The sequence below is a fragment of the Cervus canadensis genome, chromosome 10 (assembly GCF_019320065.1).
Source record: "Cervus canadensis isolate Bull #8, Minnesota chromosome 10, ASM1932006v1, whole genome shotgun sequence".
Classification (NCBI taxonomy): Eukaryota; Metazoa; Chordata; class Mammalia; order Artiodactyla; family Cervidae; genus Cervus; species Cervus canadensis.
The window spans coordinates 55,853,270-55,864,801 of NC_057395.1; the positions used below are offsets into that span (position 1 = coordinate 55,853,270).

General features: G+C 52.9%; 1 protein-coding gene across 2 annotated transcripts in view; it reads right to left on the reverse strand.

The window, feature by feature from the left end:
* The window catches only part of PHACTR3 (phosphatase and actin regulator 3), a 203,409-nt gene extending 192,247 nt beyond the window's left edge, over nucleotides 1-11,162 (reverse strand). Inside the window, exon 1 of one of the 2 annotated variants that reach the window (XM_043480277.1) lies at nucleotides 10,981-11,162. In XM_043480277.1, coding sequence (XP_043336212.1) covers nucleotides 10,981-11,089 — 109 coding nt within the window. In that variant the 5' untranslated portion in view covers nucleotides 11,090-11,162. The remainder of the gene's footprint in view (nucleotides 1-10,980) is intronic. The other variant, XM_043480276.1, reaches the window with a different exon arrangement.
* Nucleotides 11,163-11,532: the final 370 nt, after the last annotated feature.

Here is an 11,532-nt window from a genome sequence, read left to right on the forward strand (position 1 = left end):
TACTTCACACTGCAGTTTTGGGGGATTGCTCACCCTCCTACTTCATTTTTTTGAAGGGTCACCTGGGAGACCCAGGATTTTAGGAGAATGGGCTCTGGGGGTCTATCAAGCAGGAGAGAGTGGAGGGGCCGAAATCTAGAGTGAAGTGGGTTCTGTCTCCCACCAGAACCTGAAACACACAGCAAAGACCCAAGGGGGTGGGGCCGCTGGCACTGCATTCAAAAAGGCATGGGTCTGAAGACCACACGGAGCCCACAGCCTTGATCTAAGAGATGTCCTAGAGAACATGAGGCCCCTGATTGGGGTCTGACTGATTCACTCATTCATTGTACATGCCAGGCACTGTAGGGGGCAGGGAAGGGGAGGGGAAGGTCCCTCCCCACAACAGCACATGCAAAGGCCCTGGGGTAGAGGTACTGGGCAGTCAGAGGGCTGAAAAGGGGCTGGGTGGTTGAAGTGCTGAGGGCAGGGTGGCAGGCAGGGAGGGTGGGGGACAGGCCCAGGACTCAAGGGGGTCTCATGACCCATGGTGCAAAGCACAGATTTTATCCTGGGAGGCATGAAAACCCAGAAGGGTCCCCAGTCAGGAAAGAAGGAATGAATTTCTCTTCTCTGGGGAGGTTATGGGAGGCAAAAGGGGGCCAGGAGATGAGGGGGTGGGCTGGGGCTGCTGCACTGGACTGGAAGAGACACAGGCAGCCTGGAATGCAGAGTGGTGGATGGAGCCCAGGTACATTGTATGTTCCAGCCACTCTTGATACAAAGGTACCCAGTAGCTGAACTGTAATAAAGAAAATTCCTACACAGGATTACTGTTACAATTCAGACAGTTACCAACTGATTCCCATGCTCTGTAATTTGGGCAAGGGGGTTGTTCCTTGAAGTTGGATGTGACTGCCCCCTCCCCCAACACAAATTCATGGAGCTGGTGTAACCTGGTCCATCACAGTGGTTTCACCCTGTCCTTACCTAGAGCTCACTGTGGGCTGGACCCTGGGCTAATCAACTCAGCCAAGAGTGTAGACGGGAATACCCTCAGATTCCAGCCCCAAGTTACTCATGCAAACATGACTCTAGGCACTGTAGGGAAGGCTTTTGTGAACAAAAACTGGGTTATCATCAGCTGCCTGATTGATATCATCAGTCTTCTGATGATGGAAGATTATCCCAGATGATCGGACCTGGCCATCTAATCACAGGACCCTCAAGGCAGAGGGAAGACAGAAGAGGAGGAGTGGGCAGAGGAAAGACAAGGCATTGGAAGATGCGGCCCACCACTGCTGGCCTTGAGGGAGCCACAGGGGAACACAGTGGCCTCTGGAAATGATCCCCCAACAGCCTGCAGGGAAACGGGGACCCGGGTCCTGCCACCCATGAGCTGGACTTGGCTTCCCTCTCGGAACTCCAGGAAGGACCACAGACCTGGCCACACCTCAACTCCAGCCCATGGGACTCAGAGCAGGGCACCAGCTGAGTCCACCACACCTCCAACCCACGGGAGGATACGTGACGATAAACAGGTGTCACTTCACCTGCAAAGTTTGTGGTCCTCCGTTTTGGCAGTCACACATCCTCCCATCCATCTTCCTAAGTGTCTGAGGCCTCCAGTCCTGGTGTTATCCTCTAGCCACAAGGAGGGCGAGGTTCAGAGGGGAAGGTCAAATGGGGTCAGAGGGGAAGGTCATGCAGGTCTCTAAGGGTCCTTGTCCCACTGCTGCACGACCCTGGGTGACCCTGCACAGACCATCTGCAAAGAGGGGTGTGTGTACATCCAAGGTCAACCCAAGACTCAAATGAAGGGTATGACCCATGCAGGAAGACTGAGGGAGAGAACCATCCTGGCATCCCCCCTACGGGGCACAGACACCCACCTGAGGGGCAGGGCTCTCTCCTGCCACCAGTCACCTTGTTTCCAAATCAGGCGTCTCCCAGGTGCAGCCAGAGTTGGGTCACCCAGAAAGGACTGCCCCCCCCTCCCGCCCCCGCAAGAGGCACCAAGAACTAGCCTTGTCTTCCAGGGTAAAAGGCAGAGAACAGAAATCCTGAGGCAGGAGAGCAAAGGCTAAGAATCCAGAGGCTGCAAAAGCTGACCACCCAGGTTCAGGTGCAGCTCCAGCAGCTGTGTGACCTTGGGCTACTTACTCCATCTCTCTGAGCCTTGGTTTTTCTCATCTGTCAAGTGGGGTCATGCCTCCCATAGAGACATCAGACAAAGGGGAAGAGCTAAGGACAGGTCTGGCCCTGGCTGCTGGATCATCTCTGTTCCCACAAAGGAGGCTTCAACCTGGCCTCTCCCACCGTGGTGACTCCCATGCAGACCCAACGCAAATGACTGTTACCAAATATTTGTCACTTTCACCATAATTCTCCAAATTAGAAATCAGTCTGTTGCATAAATGAAAGAATACCTCCTCTTAATTTTTATCATCCCAATGTTTAACCAAGAGGTAAAATATTGAAGCTAATTTACCAAGAGTTTTTACTGTGGCTTATAGGAAACAAGGGGCTTCTCAGGTAGCTCAGATGGTAAATAATCTACCTATGATTCAGGGGACCTGGATTTGATCCCTGGGTCAGGAAGATCCCCTAGAGAAGAGAAAGGCAACCCACTCCAATATTCTTGGCTGGAGAATTCCATGGACAGAGGGGCCTGGCGGGCTACAGTGCACGGGGTCACAAGGAGTCAGACACTCACTTTTTCATAGGAAAAAGCCCAGACAGCAAAGCGATTAAAGTAAAAATAGAAATTTGCAACAAGCCTCACCTGTGCCAGCATCCTCATTATCTGAGTGCGTAAGAATTAAAAGAAATGTAGCCACAGATGAAAGATAACATTCTCTTCACACAGATGTTCTGGCACTCCTAAGTGGAAAGAGCGGCAGTCCTTCATTCGTACCAGAGACCTCATTGAGGGCAGGGTCTATTTCTGGTCCTTGCCCTGCGGGTCAGTGGCAGTGGCCCCAAGATCCAAATGCACACAGTGCAGGTAGGAGGTGCCTGCCCGGCTTCCAGGAGACCTGCTGGTAACAGAATGGGACACAGATGGACAGGGAAGCGGGTAAGGTACATGCTTTGATAGGAGCTTCTAAATTAGGAGTAAGTGTAATAAATTAGGAGCTTGGGAAGGAGGTGACTGCTAAGGATGCCTGTCTGTACCTATACAAAGTACAAGGGGTCAGTATTGGAGGAGAGGGCCCAGGTGGGCCTCCACTCACCGGCTTTAAGTTTGCTACAGCAAGGGTGTGTTAATATTTGGAAACAGCCTAGAAATACGATGTGCTTTCAGAAGAACGGGGCAGATTCAAACAGATGCTGCGAGCTGCTTCCTATAACTCTGGAGGGAAATCGATGCCAAACTGGGGGATTTTTCTGCTACATGGGTCTCCTCTGGGGAGAAGCCAGAGGCTCCATGTAAGAGAAGATTCTGTCCAAAGGAAGAAGCTTCTAGAGCCCAAGGGCAGCTCTCTCCAGGGGCTGAGAAAAGGCAGGATTTCCCAGGTCCTGCCTGCTGTCCATACACTCAGGAAGGCCACCTGCCACTTGTGTGGCAGGACATGGGTGTGCCCAGAGCAGTGAACAGATCGCTGCAGGACCAGTTCACACTGGCCGCGGAGGACGGAGCGCTAACAAGCGAGTGAACAGAGGGCTGTGGTATGGGGTCTCCGGGAGCTGCAGGCCCCTCTGGTCACCACAGCCCCAGCGAACACCCAAGTCCAGCTGGGAGGAGTCTTATGCAAGAGGTGTACAGTGCTGCTACTGCTCTTCCTTAAAATAAACTGCAACTGTATTCAGTAGGAATCTCAAAGGCAGCAGGTTGCCTTAATGAAGCTCAAATGGAGAAGGGGTCTGGGGACCCAGTGCCCTGGGTTTATTAAGTCTTGAGATGCATGTCTGCGCGGGCACACAGGGAGGGGCTCCTTCCGGGGTCAGGGGGCAAGGGGCAGGTTCAGCCTTTGGAAGCAGCAGAACAGCAAAGAGGGGCACCTAGGATCCTCCAAACACCTGACCCTGTGGGCTGGTGTTTCTGGGTAAAAGCGAAAGTGTCAGTCGCTCAGTCGGGTCTGACTCTTTGCAACCCCATGGACTGTAGCCTGCCAGGCTCTTCTGGCCATGGAATTCTCCAGGCAAGAATACTGCAGTGGTGGAGAAGGAAATGGCAACCCACTCCAGTATTCTTGCTTGGAAAATCCCATGGATGGAGGACCCTGGCAGGCCACAGTCCATAGGGTTGCAAAGAGTTGAATACTTCACTTTAACTTACCATTAGACTGTACTTGAATGGTAATGCTTCAAATGAATATAATCTATATTAAAAGGAGGCTTGGGGTTGGAGAACAGGGTGATTCCGTAGAGATTAGTGTTTTAAACATGGACACAACCTGATTAGAGATAAAATGATTGAACATTAAAAAAAAAAAAAAAAAAAGAATACTGCAGTGGGTTGTCATTTCCTTCTCCAGGGGATCTTCCCAATCCAAGGATTGAACCCAGGTCTCCTGCACTGCAGGCAGATTCTTTATGATCTAAGCCACTAGGGAAGTTCTCTGGGTAAAAGGGGTTTCTTAAATGCAAAATGAAGTATTAATTATGTCAATAAAACCATATAAGTTATCAAATCAGAAAGCAAACTCTTGTCCCAAACCTGCTTCAGTTTAAGGTTCAGGAGACACAGGCTGTCTCGTGGTCACGTGTCCACTCCCCTCCCGCAGGCCACTTTTTCTCCTCTGCTAACACATGGCTGGACCTTTCCATCAGAACCAATGACTCCCTGAGTTAAACATTTTGACTCCTGGAATCCCTATTAAAAATCTGCATTCAGGAGAAATAAATCAAGAGTTTTGGATTAATAGATACACACTACTATATATAAAACAGGTGAGCAACAAGGACCTACTGTATAGCACAGGCAACTACAGTTAATATCTTATATTACTGGGGAATGGAAAAGTATCTGAAATATATCCATCTATTGACAAGTGTAACTGAGTCACTATACTCTATACCTGAAACAAACACAACATTGTCAGTTAACTGTACTTCAATATAAAAAAATCTGTATTCTACCTATTCACAGAAGTATATTATAGTAGATTAGAAACAAATGTAAAGAAAAAAGCTATACACTCATTAAAAGGAAACAGGGGTGGAGGTGTTCATGATGGATCAATCATCCTGGTTTGCCCAGGACTCAGTGGTTCTCAGGACATGGGAGTTTCAACACTAAAACCAGGACCATCCTGGGCAAACTGGGACAAGATGTTCACTCTAAATTTGAGGCAGAAAGAGACTTCTTAAAGAAGACACAAAAGGCAAAGACGTAAAGAAAAAGCTGAATGAACTTGACTATATCAAAGCTGAAAACATGGAGATGAAATGTGCAGCTTGGTGATAACAGAAGTATATTGTAGGTTTGAAAGTTGCTAAGAGGGCAGATCATAAACATTCTCATTATACACACACACACAAATTATAACTATTTGTCATAATGAACACTAACCAGACTCATTGTGGTGGTCATTTTGCAATATATACAAACAGTGAATCATTATATCATATACCTAAAATTCACATGTTATACGTCAATTATACCTTTAAAGAGCAAACTAAAAACTTCTACTCAACCAAAGACACAATAAACAGAATTAAAAGCCAAGCCACAGGGAGAGCAAAAATCTCTGCAAGCAAACAGAGGATTAGAACCCAGAATATACACAGAGCTCTCAAGACACCAATTACAAAAAGAAATAACAACCCCACAGAGAAGAAGCAACTCACAAAAAGTGAATCCACATGGCCAATTAACATGAGAAAAACCTTCTCCCGAAATCGAGAGAATACAAATGAAACCAAGGAAGTCCCACTCTTCTGCTGTGGGACTGACAATATTTAAGAAACTGAACAAGAGAACTTTTCAGACACTGCAGTTGGGAGTGATACAGCCACTCTGGGAAAAAATGTCGCTAAAGCAAGAGAAATTTACAACAGGCTCCTTCTATGCCCCAGAAATTCCACACCTTATAACAAGCCCTGAAGACAAACTCATGTACAAGTACATGGAGAAGATGCTCAGAGAGACACAGCCTGTAACAAGAAGGACTGAGGACGCCCTCCATGGGCAGCAGCCACAGAAAGGTCTCAAATGGTGGAATATTCTAAATCAAATAGGAAGACTCTGCAAACCCAGATAAACCTCCCAGACATGCTGATGAATGAAAACAGTAAGTTTCAGAACAAGACGGCTGTATTCAGTCAGACACCATCTCTTTAAAACACATACAGGAAACCATTCTGTACAGCTTCTACCAAGACCCCCCCCCCCCCACACACACACATGAAGACAGTCTGGTGGGAAAAGATTCATGGTAACAGGGGTTCTCTCCCGGGACGGGGAGGAAGGAGTCACTTTCACTTCCCACTTGGAGAAAGTTTGTGACCCCATGGACTGTAACCCACCAGGCTCCTCTCTCCACGGAATTCTCCAGGCAAGAATATTAGAGTGAGCTGCCATTTCCTCCTCCAGGGGATCTTCCCAATCCAGGGATCAAACCCGGGCCTCCTGAACTGCAGGCAGATTCTTTACCACTGCACCAACTGGAAAGCCCATTCATGAAATACTAGAGTAATTATATATTTTTTTTTCCCCAAAGAAACCTGTTGCCTGCCTAGAACACTGCAGGCGTTCACCTGACAAGTATATACCAGGAACAGACAGACCCATTCTAAAACCCAAGGACCACTCATTTCCCTTCAACCAAAAATGGAGCCAAAGACCAATTAATCTGGCCAAGTTCATCAGCCATCCTTACGGGGGTGAGGTACCCTTTGCCTGGATGCAGAATACGTGGCAGGAGAATGCCCCGGGCAGGTGACAGGAGGGAAGGGAAGAGCTTGGCTAGACCCTCAGGTCTTCTATTGCTGCCTGGAGGTGGCAACCCCTGCCTTTGCCTCCCAGTGCACACCAATCACAAGAGAGACGATTGAGGCCAGAGGGTGATCCAGACCCTGGGGGGAGGGGGCTTCTGCAGGTCAGGGGCTCACAGGTGTGGGCTTCCCGTGTTGCTGGGGGTGGGGCATTGGAGACAGGCTGGGGTTTGCAACACCCAGCACTGACTCTCCTCCTGCTGTCATCCCGTTAGGGGAAACACTGACCGAAACCTGCCCAGGCAAGAGAATTACCACTTGCATGAGTTATCCTAACAGTAGGCTGTCCTGGTAAAGAACATGGAACCAACAAGTTACCATCAACCAGAAGAATTTGGGAATGGTCCAAAGCAGAGAGGATTTGCCAGTCCGTACGTCCTACCAACCTCCCAGAATCCTCCTTGCTGGAATCCACCTTGGCTGAGCAATGTGTTCACCACCAGGAAGGACCCTGAGTCAGAGTGACTGGCCAGAGACAACCCGGGAACTAACCCCATCCCCATAAAACCTGAGACTGGGAGCCTCGTGGCGGAGCCGTGCTCCTGGGTTCCCTTATCTTGCCACTCTCCACCCAGGCACCCCTTCCCAATAAAGTCTCTTGCTTTGTCAACACATGTGCCTTCTTAGACAATTCATTTCTGAGTTTTAGATAAGAGCCTGCTCTCGGGCCCGGAAGGGGTGTCCCTTCTTGTACCAATCCCACTGATTTTCCTGGGGCTGGGGGAAGAGAGGTCTCAGGTCTGGCTACTGAAGGGACGCAGGCTCCATCCCTGCCTGGGACTTGCCTGTGCAGCCCCCCACCCCCATTCCCAAGGGCAAGTGGTGTGACCTAGCCTGAGCCCCAGACAGGCAAGGGGACACTAGTTGAAGCTACCCAGCCGCCCGCCTTTGAATCTCCAGCTTCCTGAATTGCTCGCCACTTGCTAGCAGGAAGCCCTCCGAAGTACAGGGGTCATCCTGACAATTTCAAGAGTTGAGCAGCTCAGGTTCCTAACTCTGAGCCCTGGTCAAAGCCTGGGAGACGGGGCATTACATTTCCAAGTGCCTCCTGCAGTCCCTAAAGCCACAGCCTGTAATGAGCACCAGCTGGGACATGCCATGCTCTCATCAATCACTCCTTTCCCTTCAAAAATTTAAAAAGAAAAAACTAATTTGGTGCAGAAATATCCTAGTACGAGTCAACTTTGAAGTTCAGAAGAATAAGCAGCTCACTTGTTCCTAAATTCACTCTGGCCACAGAAATAGTCCAAGAGCCCATCAGGGTTGGGAGTGAGGACCCGTCCCCCAAGCAAGCTCCGGGAAATGGCTGCAGAGACTGAAAGGGCAGAGCTACAGGTGGCAGCCCGACAAATTCTCCCAGTTCCAGGGGTGAGAGGACCCCCCTTCAAGGTCCAGCCATCAGAATGCCCAGAGTGGTGGGCACACAGCCTAGCTGTACCCTGGGTCCCTGGAACCTCGCTCTGAAACTTGGCAGTTGGACCAACAGAGAAAGGCAATAGTGAAACCCAAAGCCTCAGCCCCACACCAGGGACTCTCAGATGGGAGGCTCCAGGCTGCCCGCCCACCCCAGCTCCAGACTCGGACAGGCAGCAGCCTACTTGGCACATTCCTTGAAGACATCAACAAGCCTGTCCAAGTGGACGTGGCCTCCTCTCCCCAACTGTCTCACCCGCTGACCAGTCTCCCCACCCCTCCACTGAGCCTACCACAGCTTCATAGACGGAACCCCGACCCCCCAGGCTTAAGACACAAAACCTATGGCGATCCTGGATTTCAGACCCCCAAGGCTTCAGCAGGTCCTATGGGCTCCAGCCCCTGTGCTGCCCACTTCCATTACCTCTGTCCTCCCTCCAGTTGCAGGTGGCCCTCTCCCCACCAGGAGCCTGGTGGGTGCCCCAGGACACCGCTGGCTGGTCATGCCATTTCTGAGGCTAAAGTGCACTAATGGCCTCAGATTGCACACGTGGAAGCCCCACCGCTCATCAACAGGTCCAGGGCCCACCAGCCATCTGGCCAGGCACGGGTCCTCATCTCCCCTCGCCTGGGGTTTCCAGCCTCATGAGCTTCTTCAACTCCACCAAGCCAACTCCAAGCAGGGCCTCTGCCTCTCCTCCTGCTGGGAATGCTCTCACCCCCTCTCCTCACATGGCTCCTGCTTCCCCCCATTCAGGTCTGCACCCAAACATTCCTCCTTAAAACCCTCCCTCGCCACCCCCCACCTGCTGCCCCAGTCTTCCAACATTTCTCTGCAGACAGATTGGGCTCCCCTCACCAGAATCAAAGCTCCCTGAGGGCAGGAAGCCGACCCCCTGCTCTGCCGCATCCCCAGCATAGAGGTCAGCGCCTGAGCCATTTTCAGCGATTAATATAAACATCTGCCGGCCCGTCTCTCAGTTGGCTTTCTCCTCGGCAAAAGTGGGTTAGCAGCGGCTGAGCCCAGCATCCTTCAAGGCCCGGGCAGAAGCCATAGAACTATTTTAAAAATGCCCAACAACTGAAATGAGCATGTGGGGCAGGAATTGCATCATGTCCACAGGCAGGTCATGTACTTGTGACAGCTCTAAATACGCTGCCAAGCTGAAGGTCAGGATGTGAAAGGTCCGCTTTCAAAATCTGACCCCAAAATGCTTCGCTACAAACTCAGCGCCAAAGTATTGCAAGGGTTGGCGGGGGGCTGCTTTCGGGGGAGGAAGCTGACACTCCACTGTGTGCAGTCACGGGGTGAGGGCGCTTTCGACCCCACTGGAGGGTGAGTGCGCCTCCCTCTCGTTCACCACCTTACCCCAGGGCTCTGCACAAGGTCTCCTGTTAGCAGGCGCTTGATAATCATGGTGTGTGGAGTCAACAGAAGGGCCGTCCACCCCCTAGATGGGGCTCCACTCACCACACGGAGGTGCCCCCAAACTTCTGTGTGGGCTTCTCAGTGTGGGCACCGCAGAGGGTCTGGCACGTAACAGGCTCTCAAATGATGCCCGCTGGTCCCAACAACCCCAAAATCCCATCCTTCCCAACCCTATAACTCCAGGTATCTCAGAGTTCCCCAACCTCCGCACAGTTGCCCTGCTCCTGAGCATTCTTTTTCTTTCTTTTCCGAGGAGGGGGGCGTTGGGGAGAGGGGAGCTTCCCAAATGTCATAGGATGTTTGGCAGCATCCCAGGCTTCTCTCCCACAAGATGCTTCAGGGGACACCCCCCCACCCCTGCCCCCGTTGAGAGTCACTGGTGTTTCTACTCCAGAGTTCCCAGACCGGCCTGAAATCACCGGGGGCACTGCTTAAAAATACAGATTCCAGGAGATTCTAAGGGGCAGGCCTGGGGTTGGATTCCCCCAGAGAATTCGAACACTGGACTAACTCTTTGGGCTGCCCCAGTGTTCAGCCTAGTCACCAACTATACCACCAGCCTCCACGGGATCCAGGCAAAGCTCTCTGGCCCCCTCAAGGGGAGATCTAATCCTCTGTCCACTCCCAGGTCCTCTCCCCTGGCCCAGGGGGAGCCCGCACCACTTCCAGCTTCCCTAGCTCCTCTCCGGAGATCCTGTCCCTTTAAAGCGGCTGGACCGACTCCAGGAGCAGGTGTCTATCCGCAGGGGCCCTTGGCAGCGCCTGCCTGCACAGGTGGAGGGAGGCCCACGATCCTCCCTGGGGACAATGGAACACGTGTGGAACTCTCACCGGGTGGCGAGCGCTACTTACGTGATCCCAGCTACTGCCCCAAGACTTAAGTGTTGGATCGCACCCCATCTCACAGACACGGAAACTGAGGCACAGTGAAGTCCAGTGCCGTGAGCACTGGGTCACGCAGCCAGCATGGAAGCGTTCTCATCCCGGGCCGGCCGACCCCAGCAGCGCTCAGGACCACTGCGCCCACTGCCTGCCCTTGTTGTTTGGGGACGGAGTCGCCCGCCTTGGCTGCGGGGACAGCCCGAGCCAGGAGGCGCCACCTCTGTGCTGGGGGCGCAGCGGATATCTGAGCCACTCCGCAGCGGTCAAGGGTAGGACGCAGGCTCCCGGCCCGCGGGCCCCCAGCCCCGCGCCCGCCCCTCGCGCCGCGCGCTTACCTTGCGCCGGGCCTCGAGCGGTGGTGGCGGCGTCCCGAGCCCCGAAGGCGCGCAGCAGCGAGCGCACGGGCGCCGGCCAGGGGGCGCGCCCACCGCCCCGGCCGCGCATCCCACCGGAGGGCAGCTCCGGGAGGCGTCCACGGGGTAGCCCAGCGCCGCGCAGAGAGCCCGGGGCTGCTGGAGGGCCGGGGGCGGGGCGGGGGCGGGGCGAGGTCGGGGCTGCGGGAGGGCCGGGGGCGGGGCCGGGGGCGGGGCCACCACGCGAGGCCAGTCCCTCCACCTCGCGGGGGCGCCGCCGTGACCTTGATCTAGGGACCCCTCGCCCTCCGCAGCCCGAGATGCTGGACCTCAGTTCCAGGACGCTCTGGACACGTTAAAAGGAGAGCCGGGTCGGAGGTGTACCGCCCGCTTAATTTTACCTTGTAAAGAGATTGCCCAGCTGAGCCGCTGTGCGACGATGACCGAGTCGCTTGACCTCTCTGAGCCCCAGTGTTCATGGGCTTAGGGAAGGCAAAAGATGAAAGTAAGCCTAGCTCAGCACCAGGGCCTGAC